The sequence below is a fragment of the Marmota monax genome, unplaced genomic scaffold, assembly GCF_021218885.2.
Source record: "Marmota monax isolate L192 unplaced genomic scaffold, Marmota_monax_Labrador192_F-V1.1 WCK01_AAM20220418_F8-fsc00044, whole genome shotgun sequence".
Taxonomy (NCBI): Eukaryota; Metazoa; Chordata; class Mammalia; order Rodentia; family Sciuridae; genus Marmota; species Marmota monax.
Window position 1 is genome coordinate 15,784,441 of NW_026695198.1, and position 16,148 is coordinate 15,800,588.

The 16,148-nt window shown below is 37.1% G+C and overlaps 1 protein-coding gene across 10 annotated transcripts in view; it reads right to left on the reverse strand.

Annotated features, from left to right (window-relative positions):
* Nucleotides 1-16,148, reverse strand: part of Trim55 (tripartite motif containing 55) — a 52,970-nt gene that overhangs the window by 3,399 nt on the left and 33,423 nt on the right. The window contains exon 11 of one of the 10 annotated variants that reach the window (XM_058573988.1): nt 13,275-14,244. The exons of 5 other annotated variants lie outside the window; for them this stretch is intronic. In XM_058573988.1, coding sequence (XP_058429971.1) covers nt 14,162-14,244 — 83 coding nt within the window. In that variant the 3' untranslated portion in view covers nt 13,275-14,161. Of the gene's footprint in view, nt 1-13,274; nt 14,245-16,148 lie in introns of those variants that run through there. 4 more of the 10 variants (XM_058573987.1, XM_058573989.1, XM_058573991.1 and 1 more) reach the window with 4 other exon arrangements.

A 16,148-nucleotide genomic window follows, 5' to 3' on the forward strand; every position in this document is an offset into this window, starting at 1 on the left:
GCTTAGAAGCAATATCAAGGGACCTAGAGTCCCCAACTCTTTGCCTCCCTGGCAGCTACTAACCCAGCACAGTTCTTTCGACTGTGCAGCTTGTAGCAACACAAAACCTGATTCTAAACTGCCCAATACAAAACAGCTCTCCATGCGCAGCCCCCAAAGTACAGCCCACAAGACCTCTGGACAGAGGGGTTTCTGACTGAGAAGTAGGGAAAAAGGGGATGATACAGCGTAGAGACCAGCAAGACCAGGCACCCACATCACCCAAGCAGGCCCCAAAGGAGATCCTTGGGGTGCAGTCTCTCACTGGGGACCAGCAAGTGCTATACCCCACCTCCAGGAGCCCTGCCTCTAAGACCAGAACCCTCGCACCTTAATAACCTTCATCATCCTGAGGGTGGAGATACCAGCAAACAACAGACAACCCCACCTATTGGATGAGAAGGGAAGCAGGAAAGATACTGATCTCCAATAAAAACAATCCTTGTATCTTCCTTTAAGATTTTTTTTTTTTTGTCTTTTCTCTCCCTCTCTTCTCCTGCCTTCACATACGCAACATTTGTGAAACCAAGTATTTTTCATGAATTAGGCTATTGAGGACTGGGATGTCTGAACAGTATATCACAGTTGTTTTATATATTCATTTACCTCCTATTTTTATATTTTTATTTTTCTTAATATTTATGTTTAGTTTTTGATCATTTTTTAAACATTTTTTTAGTTATAGGAAGACACAATATCTTTATTTTATTTTTATGTGGTACTGAGGATTGAACCCAGTGCCTCACACATGCTAGGCAAGTGCTCTACATTTGAGCCACAACCCCAGCCCCTGTTTGTTTGTTTTACTCTTTCTATTGTCTTCCCACTTACTTGTCTCTCTGAAATCACTTTCTTTCTCTTCTCCTGCTACTAACCAACTTTAGATTCTTTCATACTTCCTAAGATCTAATAACTCCATATCTTCACTTCCTATCCCCTCAACATCCCATCTTACACCTTACTCCCTGTTCTTTGTTCACCATAAGAAATTGTAGATCCCTTTGCAAACCTACTATTTATATTGTAGATAATAACTGAATTCACCATTTCTGTATATTGTGACAAAACTGTAAATGTCTTCTTAATAGCAGCTATTTGGTTTAAGGCTGTATATTGTTTCTATTGGGATCTGTTATTATTGTTCTACCCCTTAAAGGAGAGGTATTGGGACCCTTCAGGGACCCTATAGCCTCTAGGGTAAAAACTGTAACACTTTGGATCTGCAGTGCTAGAAGGGAAGACACACTAACAACATGAAAAACAAGGGAAGAAAGTGCCCAAAACAAACCAAGATACTACATTATTAGAAACCATGGCCAACATAACAGAAGAAATTACAGAGAAGGAGTTCAGGATGTACATAATTAAAATGTTCTGTGAATTAAAGATGGTGTAAGAGAGCAAATACAGGCAGCAAAAGATCATTCAATAAAGAGCTACATAAGCAAATACAGGAAGCAAAAGATTACTTCAGTAAGGAGATAGACGTTCTGAAAAAACAAACAAACAAACAGAAATCCTTGAGATGAAAGAAATAATAAACCAAATTAAAAACTCAATAGAAAACACCACCAACAGATTAGATTGCTTGGAAGACAGGACCTTGGACAATGAAGACAAAATATATAATCTTGAAAAGAATGTTGACCACACAGTGAAGATGGTAAGAAACCATGAGCAGAACATTCAAGAATTATGAGATAACATAAAGACCAAATTTAGGAATTATTGGTATAGTGGAAGGCATAGAGTTACAAACCAAAGGAATGAACAATTTATTCAATGAAATAATATCAGAAAATTTTCCAAACATGAAGAATGAATTTAAAAATCAAATACAAGAGGCTTATAAGACATTAAATATTCATAATCACAACAGATCCACACCAAAGCACATTATAATGAATATGCCTAACATACAGAAAAAGGATAGAATTTTAAAAGTCCTAAGAGAAAGGAATCAGATTACATATAGGGGGAAACCAATTAGGATATCTGCAGATTTTTTCAACCCAGACCCTGAAAGCTAGAAGATCCTGGAACAACATATACCAAGCTCTGAAAGAAAATGGATGCCAACCAAGAATCTTATATCCAGCAGAATTAAGCTTCAGATTTGATGATGAAATAAAAACCTTCCATGATAAACAAAAGTTAAAAGAATTTACAACTAGAAAGCCTGTACTACAGAACATCCTTGGCAAAATATTCACAAGGAGAAAAAGAAAAAAAATGTTGATGAAAATCAGTGAAGGAGGTATTACCTTAAAGGAAAAACCAATCAAAGAAGAAACCAAATCAAGTTAAATACCAAAAATAAACAAAAATGGCTGGGAATACAAATCATGTCTCAATAATAACCCTAAATGTAAATGGCCTAAACTCACCAATCAAAAGACATAGACTGGCAAATTGGATTTAAAAAAAAAAAAAGACCCAACAATATGCTGTCTCCAAGAGAATCATCTCATAGGAAAAGACATCCACAGACTGAAGGTGAAAGGTTGGGAAAAAACATACCACTCCCAGGGACTGTAAAAGCAATCAGGGGTTTCCATCCTCATATCAAATAAAGTAGACTTCAAGCCAAAATTAATCAAAAGGGATAAAGAAGGATATTTCATATTGCTTAGGGACCCATACATCAACAAGATATAACAATTATAAATATATATGCCCCAAACAATGGAGCCTCAAACAAACTCTTCTGAAGTTCAAGAATCAAATAGACCACAACACAATAATTCTGGGTGACTTTAACACACCTCTTTTACCACTGGATAGATCTTCCAAACAAAAGCTAAACAAAGAAACTATGGAACTCAATAAACCAATTAATAACTTAGACTTAAAACACATATATAGAATATATCACCCACCAATGGAAGAATACACTTTCTTCTCAGTAGCAGACGAATCCTTCTCTAAAATAGACCATATATTATGCCACAAAGCAACCCTTAGTAAATACAGAAAAAAGTAGAGCTACTACCCTGCATTTTATCAGATCATAATGGAATGAAATTAAAAATCAATAATAAAATAAAAAATAGAGGCTACTCTAACACCTGGAGACTCAATCATATGCTATTGAATAAATAATGCGTTGCAAAAGACATCAAAGAGGAGATTTAAAAATTCTTAGAGATAAATGAGAACATTGCTACAACATATAAAAACCTCTGGAATACTATGAAGGCAAATACTAAGAGGAAAGTTCCTTGCATTGAGCTCATTCCTTAAAAGAAGAAAAAGTTAACAAATAAATTACCTAACATTACATCTCAAAGCCCTAGAAAAAGGAGAACAAATCAATACCAAAAGCAGTAGAAGATAGCAAATAATTAAAATCAGAGCTGAAATCAATGAAATTGAAACAAAAGAAACAATTGAAAAAAACTGGCAAAACAAAAAGTTGGTTCTTTGAAAAAAATAAATAAAATTGATAAACTCTTAGCCATGCTAACAAAGAGAAGGAGAGAGAAGACTCAAATTAACATCTGTGTTGAAAAAGGAAATATCATGATGGACACTACAGAAATAAAGAGGATAATCAGAAATTATTTTGAAAATTTGTATTCCAATAAAATAGAAAATACTGAAGGCATTGACAAATTTCTAGAGTCATATGATTTGCCCAAACTGAATCAAGATAAACAGATCAATTTCAAGCAATGAAATAGAAGATGTCATCAGAAGACTACCAACAAGGAAAGCCCAGGACAGCTGAGTTATACAAGACCTTCAAAGAAGAACTAATACCAGTACTCATCAAATTATTTCATGAAACAAAGAGGGAACACTTCCAAGCTCATTCTATGAGGCCAATATCACTCTGATTCCAAAATCAGACAAGACACATCAAAGAAAGAAAACTTCAGACCAATATCTCTAATAAACATAGATACAGAAATTCTCAATAAAATTCTGGCAAATTGAATACAAAAACATATCAAAAAGATAGTGCATTGGGCTGGGGATATAGCTCATGGGCTGGGGATGTGGGTCAAGCGGTAGTGCGCTTGCCTGGCATGCGTGGGGCGCTGGATTCCATCCTCAGCACCACATAAAAATAAAGATGTTGTGTCCACCGAAAACTGAAAAATAAATATTAAAAAATTCTCTCTCTCTCTCTCTCTCTCTCTCTCTCTCTCTCTCTCTCTCTCTCCCCCTCTATCTCTTTCTCTCTCTCTCTCTCCTCTCTCTCTCTCTTAAAAAAAAAGATAGTGCACTATGATCAATTGAGTAGGGTTCATCCAAGGGATGCAAGGTTGGTTCAACATTCAGAAATCAATAAACGTAATTCATCATATCAATAGACTTAAAGATAAGAATCATATGATCATCTTAATAGATTTAGAAAAAAGCATTCAACAAAATACAGCACCCCTTCATGTTCAAAACACTAGAAAAATTAGGAATTACAGGAACATTTCTCAACATTGTAAAAACTATCTATGCTAAGCCCCAGGCCAACATCATTCTAAATGGCAAAAAAAAATTGAAAGTATTCCCTCTAAAAACTGGAACAAGATAGGTATGCCCTCTCTTACCATTTTTATTTAACATAGTTGTTGAAACTTTAGTCAGAGAAATTAGACAAAAGAAATTAAAGGGACATGAATAGGAAAAGAAGAACTCAAATTATCACTATTTGCCGACAATATGATTCTATACCTAAAGGATCCAAAAAATTCCACCAGAAAACTTCTAGAACTAATAAATGAATTCAGCAAAGTAGCAGGATATAAAATCAACACCTATAAATCAAAGGCATTTCTGTACATCAGTGACAAATCCTCTGAAAAAAGAAACCAGAAAAACTAACCCATTACAAAAACCAAACAACCAACAATAACAAAAACAAACAAAAAAACCTTAGGACTCAACAGAAGAGTTGAAAGACCTCTACAATGAAAACTACAGAATGCTAAAAAAGAAATTAAGGAAGAGCTTAGAAGATGGAAAGATCTACCCTATTCTTGGATAGGCAGAATTAATATTATCAAAATGACCATACTACCAAAAGCACTATACAGATTTAATGCAAATCAGAATCCCAATGACATTCCTCATAGAAATAGAAAAAGCAGTCATGAAATTCATCTGGAAAAATAGGAGACCCAGAATAGCCAAAGCAATCCTTAGCAAGAAGAGTGGAGCAGGAGGCATCACTATACCAGACCTTAAACTATACTACAGAGCAATGGTACTATTGAATATACTATTGTTCTGTAGTATACACCAGTGGTACAGAATAGAGGACACAGAGACAAATCCACATAAATATAGTTATCTCATATTAGACAAAGGCACCAAAAAACATACATTGGAGAAAAGACAAATGGTGCTGGGAAAACTGGAAATCCTATGCAGCAAAATGAAAGCCCCTATCTCTCACCATGCACAAATCTCAAAGTGGACCAAGGACCTAGGAATTAAACAGAGACCCAGTGCCTAATAGAAGAAAAAGTAGGCCCAAATCTCCATCGTGTCGGATTAGGCCCTGACTTCCTTATAAGAATCCTGTAGCACAAGAAAGAAAATCAAGAATCAATAAATGGGATGGATTTAAACTAAAAAGCTTCTTCTCAGCAAAAAGTACAATCAGTGAGGTGAATAGAGAGCCTACAGAATGGGAGCAAATCTTTACCACATGTATGTCAGAGCGCTAATCTCTAGGATATATAAAGAACTCAAAAATCTTAACACCACAAAAACAAATAATCCAAACAATAAATGGGCCAAGGAACTGAACAGACACTTCTCAGAAGAAAATATACAGTTAGTCAACAGATATGTGAAAAAATATTCAACATCACTAGCAATTAGAGAAATGCAAATCAAAACTAAGATTTCATCTCACTCCAGTCAGAATGGCAGCTATTAAGAATACAAAAAACAATAAATTTTGGCAAGCATATGGGGAAAAAGGTACACTACATTGCTGGTGGGACTGAAAGTTGGTGCAACCAATCTGGAAAGCTGGAGATTCCTTGGAAAACTTGGAATGGAACCACCATTTGACCCAGCTATCCCACTCCTACATACTACAGAAACACAGCCACATCAATGTTTATAGCAGCACAATTCACAATATCTAAATTTTGGAACCAACCTAGATGCCCTTCAGTAGATGAATGGATAAAGAAAATGTGGTATATAAACACAATGGAATATTACTCAGCATTAAAAGAGAATAAAATTATGGCATTTGCAGGTAAGTGGATGGAGTTGGAGAAGATAATGCTAAGTGAAGAAAGCCAATCCCCCAAAACCAAATTGCCAAATGTTTTCTTTGATATGTGGATAATGGAGATGGAGGGTGGATCATGAGAGGAATGGAGGAACTTTAGATAGGGAAAGGGGAGGGAGAGGTATGGGGGTAAGAAAGATGGTGGAGTGAGATGGCCATCATTACCCTAAGTACATGTATGAAGACTCGAATGGTGTGACTCTACTTTGTGTACAACCAGAGACATGAAAATTTGTGCTCTATATGTTTACTATGAATTCGAATGCATTCTGCTATCATATATAACAAATTAGAATAAATAAATAAATTTAAAAAAATAATCAAACCAGCCTAACTGATCTGGGGCTATTGTAAAAGTATGTTTGTAATTGTTCCTTGTGAGTAAATAGTGAATTCTGCCTGGACAAATAGACCATCAGACTCTATTTTGTATTACCTTTTCTTTAAAAGCAGTTTCTACTCTAGAGTAAACTTCCCAAGTGATGTGTTGAAATATCTAAAAGGTGAAACTAGTAGGACAAGGCAATTTTTGCAGAGAAATAGAATCTTTGGGAAATGATCATTGGCTAATAAGCCATTTGGAACTGCTTTTGGGATTTGTATGTTTGCACTTTCTTTTCTGTACTAGAGATTAAAATATTCTGCTTAAAATGTGTTAGCCATTGTTGCCCTATAGTTTTCAAAACTGAGATTAAATCATTTGATTTTGATGCTCTGACACCCCTACTTTTCCATGAAGTTATTAAAAATTTCTTCCAAAAAATAGGGATTGATGCTATCTCTCAGAGGAGTAAGGTTGGTGCCAGAATGAGGGCCAAGAGCAAAAATTATCTGGAGTACCTGTAGGCATTTATACCATATCCTTGGTCTTGTTTATATAAACTGAGGACACAGTTCACTTGGTTGCATACTGGTGATGTACCCTTGTTTCATCTTGAGAGTTAATGCCAGCATCCCCTTTACCCTAAATGCATCCTGCCCGACATGATCCACTGACAGAACAAACTAGACAGACACTTTCCTAACATTCACTCTAGTACAAGTCTCTACAGTTATACTTAAATGGGGCCTTTTCTTTTTAAACTTGGCCCAAAGTAGAAGATTGAGCCATTTTCATCAGTAACTAGTGCCCTCCAGCGGCCTGTAAGTTTCTCAGGGCCTCCATTGCCTGCCAGCATCTGTCTTCTCCATATGGCCATTCTCTACACCATCATGACCCTGACCTATTAAAATGTGCCTTTGCTGTGTTCTATTCCCTCAGGCTTATCTAACTGATAGCAATCAATCTGATAAAATGAATTGAAACTAAGACATTAATGGATGATGATGGCTTAATGTACACCCCTGCCAGATATGTCCAGGTCTTACCCTGACAGATGAATGATGGCAGGACGTTGAGAGGAACTAAGAGTCTTGAGGAAGTTTGTGTCCAGCCTCCCTCGATTTCTTGAGTGCCTCAGAGGATGCCAATGAGAAATTCAGCCTGACAGAGTCTGGTTACCACTGCATGTTAAATGCCAGTCTCTCTAGGCCAATTCAAAAGAACACTTGCCCATCTAAAACAAAAGCCATTTTCCTTAATGGAACGTGGATAGGAATGATAAGGCTAGATTTGAGGCTGCTGAGTAGGCCACCATCCAATGTCCAACCTAAACCTACTAGGCTGGGTCAGAGAATCAAAACCAGAGTAGTGTAAGTAGGAATCCTGAGATCATGTTTAGAATATTTATTCAGAAAGAACCAACCCAAGCTTTGGCTTGCTCCCCTCAATTTGCATTCTTGAACCTTAGGCTCTTGAATAACTTAAGCATTAAGGATTCCTGGCTGGAAAGGAGGATACCATCAAGAATCTGGGCCAGTCACCAGCAGTGGGAAGCAACTAAGGCATGGTTGGTGGCTGCCAACCAAAGACCTAAGCCTTGGAAACTCTGTTAGGCAGTTGTGCCATCATGAGCATCTCTTTCAGAGGAAAGCAGACATTTCTTCTTGGTGTAAGGCCAGCAACATATGTTAGAGATGAAACACAGAGTTGAGAAAATGTAGTACAGTCTTTGTAAGACTAGAGGAAGAAGAAGAAAATGGGGATCCCCCAAGCATCTCTGGAAGGAAAACACTAAAAAAAAGTGTTTTTCCTTGGAAGAATTTATGGCCATGCCCCTTCCTTCATAAGGGGATGGATGAAGAGAATTGATCTGGGGGCTTTATTGCCATTAGTTTCTTCCTTCCTGCTAAAAGAAGATCAGAAGCCAGAATAATTTCCTTAGGCCCATCAAATAACGAGAAATTAAACTACCCCACTTATGCTTTCCTAACCTAGAGGAGGATGGTGGGATGTATTCTGTTTAGTTTTTTTCAAACATGGTATCTATGAAGTATGGCGTCAGAGTGGGCAGCAGGTCTTATGGGTGCTGATATCACCTGGCACAGCCAGGCCTTCTTAGATATGGATCTAACAGCTGTGTGTCCTGCACAGATTCCATGTGTGTTCTCACTCTTTCTGAAAAGAGAACTGAATTGCAAAGAATTAGATCCGTAATCCTTCACAGGACAGGAACTTCTTTACTTTGTCTTAGGCAAAGAGGCAAAACAGGTTCTCAGGAACCACACTATCAAGTTTTCATCATGACTCATTTATAGAAGAGGAAACTGAGACCTGGGAAGTTGAGGAACTTGCTCAAAGCATCTCTACGGATGAAGTGCTGAGAGGTATTAATGGTGACCGCATATCCAAAGGGAAAGGGGGCAGCTGGTGTTGGGGAATATATGAGACTCAGTAGGTGGGACTGACCCACCACTGGAAGTCAGACAGGCTTAGTTTGGGATGCAGCTAAAAGATTGGATCTGTCTAATTTGTGATGGACAGTCACATCCTGGAAAGCAGTGGAGGTCTAGAAATGCCTCACCTGTCCTCTGTGAGGCAGTGCCACTCTGTCATTCATGGTAAGTCAAAGCAGAGGTGTCCTAGGTGGCACTGAGTTTTGTTTCAGTGGTATCAACCATGGTGAAGGGGGTTCCACTTACTTTCCTTAGATGCCAGCTCGGCCTCCATAACACTACATACCACATTCTGGTGGTCACCAAGGATCTGAAGGCAGTAAGCTCTCTGCAACTCTGTGATCTTGAGCAAGTCATGCTCTCACTAGAATCCTCATTTTCCTCCACTATAAAATGGGAGGTTAACAGTTCCTACCATACAGAGTTGATGTGAGGTTTAAACGAGAGAATTTCTAAGACTTTGTAAGTGATAAAGCAACGTACACACTTTAGTCACAGCCACTGTGGTGCCATCAGTGTTTTATATGCATTAACACAATGGCAGATTAACTCTTCACTTCGTGGATTGTAGTATATGAAAAAGGCATTTCATAGAAGTCACTGAGATACACAAATGGAGACTGAAAAACCCAACAAGATGCACAGTACTAACAAGGGTCTGAGGTTAAATGAAAATAATAAACAATTTAAAACACAGGAAGCAAAACTCAACTAGCTATGTCATAACAACTCCCCGAGAGAGCTCTCCCCAGTGCCTGTTTTCATGGAATTGTACAGCTGTGGGCACAGGTTGCCAAGGGGAAATGAATTCATTATACTGCCACACACAATTAACAGGATACCTCCCTTTTTGAAATGGATATATCAATTTTAACTTCCTGTTAAAATGACATTTACTCAGAATGCTATTTGATCCTGAGAAATACAGTCTAAAGTTTACTTTTATTTTTTTCTGTAAAACCACAAAACGACAATTATTAGGATGTCACTTTCTCAGCGGGGCGGGGTGGGGTGAGGAGCCCAGAAAAGTAAAATTGTAGTTGCAAGACACAAAAACAAAAGCATTAATACTGTTAATGTAATGATTTCATTAAAACTTACTTGTTAAGAAAAACTTACTCCCACCTACAAATATTTTTTCTGTGTAAAAATGCATGCATTGCTACTATAACTTCTTATAATTTCCAGGATTAAGTCCTGACAATATTATGCATTAGATATAGGCTAGTCCGGCTCACTGGTCTGTTTTCTCTCTACTTTTATCCAGTTGAAATTCCAGCACAGCCAGGGTGCCTGGCAGAGCACAGTTGATTTGTGAGCTCGAATTTCCTAATTTGTAAAACACCAAGCAACCGCTCTCTGTAGGAGATTTCTCTTTGGAAATAATTTGACACCCTGAGTCCCTCAATTAAATTCAGAGAACATAGTTAAATTTTCATTCATTTCAGTTTGCTTTGGAGAATTAAATACATCGTTTCAAAGGACTGAGGACCTATAGTCGCACCCCTGGGAAATCATGTTCTTGGTCTCCTGTTTTATTTTATTATTTTTTTTAAATGCTCTGTAATACCTTGTGAAATTAATCTCACACGGAAAAGAAGCTTCCCGGCCCTCTAGCCTCTGGCATCTCTCACCTCTCAATCTCTGGTGGCAGCTGGAGTGGGTGTTTGTGCTGAATGTATGTGGTTTGGTCTCATAGGTCACTTGCATGAAAATGGTTTTATCTTTTTCATGTTGCACCTGGTGGAGATGCACTGGCTGCCTCTCCTTGGACCTTTGGCCCATTGTACATTCCAGCTTAAGATAGAAGGAATATTTTCAAGAGGACTGAATCTTGGGTGATAAAGAAAATTGATGAAGGTTCAGATCTGGGTACACATAGAAATTAAACCTGGGCTTTGAGAAGGAAAAAGAAACTTTGCTACGTACCCCCTTTCTGCTTGTCTTTTTGACCATTTAAACCAGTGGTTTGACTGTTCTTCCTTCCCCTTTCCTTTCTGTTCCTCTCCTCCACTACTTTTTCCATCCATCTTAAAAAATAAAATGCTTTTACATTTTCCTTTAGGAGCATATTTATAACCTCACAGGACAACGTTTATAGAGCCTGAGTGAGAATTAAGATGGCCATGGGCTGGCTTTCCTTGGCGGCACTTTCCCTACAGCTTCTGTCTATAATTAGCCAGTGACCTTGACATCCACAGGTTCCTTCTACTATGAGCTCGAATTTCCTAATTTGTAACCCTTAAGGGTTAAGGTTGCTAAGGTATGGGGACCCACATTGTTCCACAGGCTCTGTCCTTGAGGTAATGATATGCCAGATAGAAAGGAACTGGGGAAACTGGGGGTAGGGAAAAGCTATTTGCATCTTTATGTGGGCATTTGGGTCAGGTCTTTTTAGCCAAGAGGACAAGCCATCAGATCTTCTCAGTCAACAGGAAAAGCCTGGTACTGGAAGTCACTAAACCACCAATGGGTGTCCTCTGTAGTTCTATGAAAACATTAAATAGGACAAGGAATGAACTGGGGCATAGGTATGTCATGGAAATGTATAGAGATATTAGCTCATGAAGCAGTTGACATCAAAACTAAAAACAGGGTCCCACAAAACCGTGATGACTAATCACCAGGTTGTAAAATTCAGACCAATCACTTAAGAGTATCTCAATCATCCTGGCCGTGGCTGTGCTTGGCCCTGTGTGTGGGTAAAGAAAGAAGGTAAGACATGCCTGTTGGATTCGGACCATGAAAGCTTCCCTGAGGCCTGCCATTTGAAATAATGCCTTAAAGATGGTCAGCACCATTCTCCTCCAGGACCTCCCCAACAAATACCTTAAAAGCCAGTACCCACCCACGTGAACGAGGACCCTCTTATTCCCCTTTAAGCATGCAAACACAGGGAAATAAGAGGTAGATAATACATTTTGTTTTTAAAAAAACACATATTTTGGGATCAATTCTTCAAACAATATAGCAATGCTAAATATAAATGTACTTAAACACAGTTTTCAAAATATATGAAGCAAAAACTGATAGATCTGCAAGGAAATATTTTTTTTTTAAAATTAAAATTATAGCCAGAGATCTCAAAATTCCTCTCTCAGCAACTGATAAAAGAGAAAATCAGTATGAATATGGGTAGAATTAGGACAGCACCATAAACCAACCGACTTCATTGACATGTGTAGAACTCGCTACCCCAAACAGAAAGTACTTGTGTTTTCAAGTGCATGTGAAACATTTACCAAGGTAGATCATCATGTTCTGGGCCATAAAAATATCTTAATAAATATAAAAATATTAGAAACATAAAACATGTTCTCTGGCCACGACAGAATTAAACCAGAAATCATAAAAATATCTAGAAAATCTCTAAATATTTAGAATTTAAATACCATTAATCAAACAACAACGACAACAACAAAATCAGTCCAAGGAAAAACTACAAGGTCAGTTAGAAAATATTTTGAATTAAATGAAAATGAAAACATATCAAAACTTATGGGATGCAGGAGAAGCTGTGACTGGAAGAAAATTATAAGACTAAAGACATTTTAAAAAAATCTAAAATCAATAATCCAAGACTTCACCCCAACAAACTAGAAAGAGAAGAGAAAATTAGATGCATACTAAACATAAGGAAGAAAATAATAAAGAGAAGAAATGAGTAAAATAGAAAAACTGACCAAAAAAGGGTAGGAGGTGAGGGGTACCTAATAAATCCAAAAGCTGGTTCTTTTAAAAGTTCAGTAAAACTAATAAAGAGTCAAAACAATTTTGAAGCCAGATCAAAGTTGGATGACTATTGTTACCTTATTCTCCTTATTCGGTGACTTCCTTAAAGCTATAACAATCAGGAGAGTATGATATTGGTGGACAGACAGAGGTCAATGGCACAAAACAGTTCAGATATAGCTCTATGAATATGATCAATACACGATCAATTGAATTTCCAAAGGAAAAGGACAGTCTTTCCAACGAAGAAAATAAAATTTTGTTAGTAGAATACATGAATATCTATATGAAAAACAAACAATAATAATAATAAACCTTGATTCACATCTCACATATACAAAAATTAACAAAATGATCTTAGATCAAATTTAAGAGCTGAAACTAAAACGTTCTAGAAGAACACACATAAGGAAACTTTATGATTTTGAGTTTAGGAAAGATTTCTTAAATAGAATATCAAAAAAGCCTAACTATAAGAGAAAAACTGATAAATTGAACTGTTAAACTAAAAGAAAAATTGCTCTTCAATCTACATTGTTAAGAAATGAAAAGGAAAGTCACAGGCTAGAAGAAAATATTTGCAAAACATCTATCTGATAAGGGAGTTTTATCCATTATACATAAAGAACTTCTAAGACAATCCTAATAAAAGGTGGTTAAAAGATATGAACAGATACTTCACCAATGACAATATAAAAATGACTAATCAACACATTATAAGATGATAAACATTATTAATAGGCAGGAAAATGCAAATTAAAGCCATAAGGAGCTATCATAAATATCCATTAGAATGGCAAAAATGTAAAAGATTGACACAATACCATGCTGTCTAGGATAGAAGAGTTAGGAGTTAGGAAACATAACATTGAATAGACACTATGTAAAACATTTTGACAGCTTGTAATGAAGTTACACATTTACCATACAAACCAGCAATTCCATTCCTAAGTATTTACTCAAGAGAAATGAAAACATATATTCCACATATGAATGCTTATAGCAGCTTTATTTATAATAGATGAAGCTGCTAAGAACAAAAACATCCATTAAATAATGAATAGATAAATAAATTGTGGTATAGGCATGCAGAGGAATACTACTCAGGAATAAAAAACATCCAGATAATGATATATGCAATAAAATGAATGAATCTCAAAAGCATTATTCTAAGTGAAAAAAAGCAGTCATAACAGTCCATATACTATAAAGCTTTATTTTTATATGGCCTTCTAGAACCGGCCAAAAAAATGTAAAAAAAAAAAACTAAAAAAGCTGATTTTAAAATCACGTATCTTTCATTTCTTCATCCATCCAATATTCTGTGACTGCATCTAACAGGTCCATTGCATCTTTGCTCTACCGGACAATGAGGTCTGCAAGGACCTTTAGGTGATGACTTGAGGATGGTGTCATCATGGGTTTTATAAAGTTTATGGCATCTAAAGGAGATAAGAGCAGCAACGTGAACATCAAGCTAAATGGAAATCAGTATGATAAGAAGGGTTTATGTATGACCATCTTGACAGGAAATATATTTTGAGAGATATAATGCATTCTCTATTTCACTAAAAATTATTATTATTATTATTGCTACCCAGAATGATGGTGTTTGGCTGGAGTCTATAACCCTTCCCTGAAAACATCCTGAAGCATAGTATAAAGTGGTTAGGACTAGATTCTTTATTGTTCAAGGTTGTATCGATAGATGAATCTACTCACTGAGTAGTCCCTTTATTTTTATGGTGAGGAAATTGAGATTCAAAGAAATTAAATGCCCAGAGTCAAATATAGGCAAGAACTGATAGGCGAGTCCTTTCTCTTAATTTCATTCATCTTTCCACTGCCCCAAACCTTGGAAGAATTTTTACCAGACTCCTGTATCTATATTCAGGCTTGAAGAATAGAATATGAATAGTGATTGTTCCATTCTTGAAATAGCAAATAGCTGTGACACAATAGGTTTCAGTTTCTTACCACCATGACTTCATGCTCAGATGAAATACACAAAACACGATTCTTTAAAGAAGTAGAGATTAGAGAGATGTCAATGCCAAAGTCTCCATCTCCAATGCACTTGGTTCTCACTGGGGTGTGTGTGTGTGTGTGTGTGTGCACGCTCCACCAAGTGGGGGCTTCCTCTGACCTTGAGGCATCTACTGTATCCAGCTCATGTATCAATCTCAACAGCTGCTGAATTGATCCATCAAAGATGGAGACATTTCTTTGGAAACCCCTATTGTCTGCACAGCTCCCATTAAATTTGGACAGCTTCTTCCAAATGAGGCCACTAAGCTGCATTGGGAAGGGAGGAAAGAGAATGGGGGCAGGGGGAGGGGAGAAGGGGGGACACTCATTGCTGGTATGCCCACCCTTGTAAAAATGTAATTGCCACACATATTCCCAATAAAATACTCAACTGTCCACAGGGACAGGGTGGGGATGGAGGGAAATTCCTGTGTTCACATGTAGGTATAATGGGCAGGTAAGTGTTGTACAAAGAGGAAGGGCAACAGATGGCTCAAGCAATGGTCACAACAAAGCATCACCAAGAAATTAGGCCTCACATAACAAGGGTAGTTGTTATGATTTGAATGTGCCCCTCAAAAGTTTGTGTGTTGAAAATTTAATCCCCCAATTTATATATTACTACTATCTGGAGGTGGAAATTTTGTGAGACAAGTGGGATTAGATGAGGTTGTGAAGATGGAGCCTCCACAATGGCATTAGTGACTTTGTGAGAAAAGGAAGAGAAATCCGAGCTAGCATACTTGCTTTGGCCAGGTGATGCCCTACACCATGTTAGGATGCAGCATGAGGCCTTCACTAGATCCTGGTGCTGCATGCTCTTGGACTCCCTGGCTTCTGGAACTGTAAGCTAAGTAAACTTCTGTTCTTTTAAAATCACCTAGTCTCTGCCACTTAGTTATAGCAACAAAAAACAGTCTAACACAGCACAACTTGTCACAATTTCCTTCTCCCACCTTGTTATTCCCTTCTTTTCTGAGGTTGACCAGGTCATGGTGTAACTTTTTCAAAACAAATTTAAAAATTGGCCCTTGAAAAAAAAATCTAATGTTATGTCTACAAAATTCTCTTTGTACCAATTGAGCGTACAGCACATGTGGTCCAGGATAAAAACATAGAAAGCAATTTTTGCAACTAAAGGCCAATTAATATATGGGGTCTTTGCATAGTTTTCTGGCAGGAATGGGCTCAAAGTTCATCCTGTAAAAGGCTGGATGAAAATCAGCACCTTTCCTGAGATTCAGATTTACCATAAGGCTCAATCCAAACCTTGTTAAGATTTTTTTTTTTCCTTAGAGGATTGAGAAGTCAATAATGC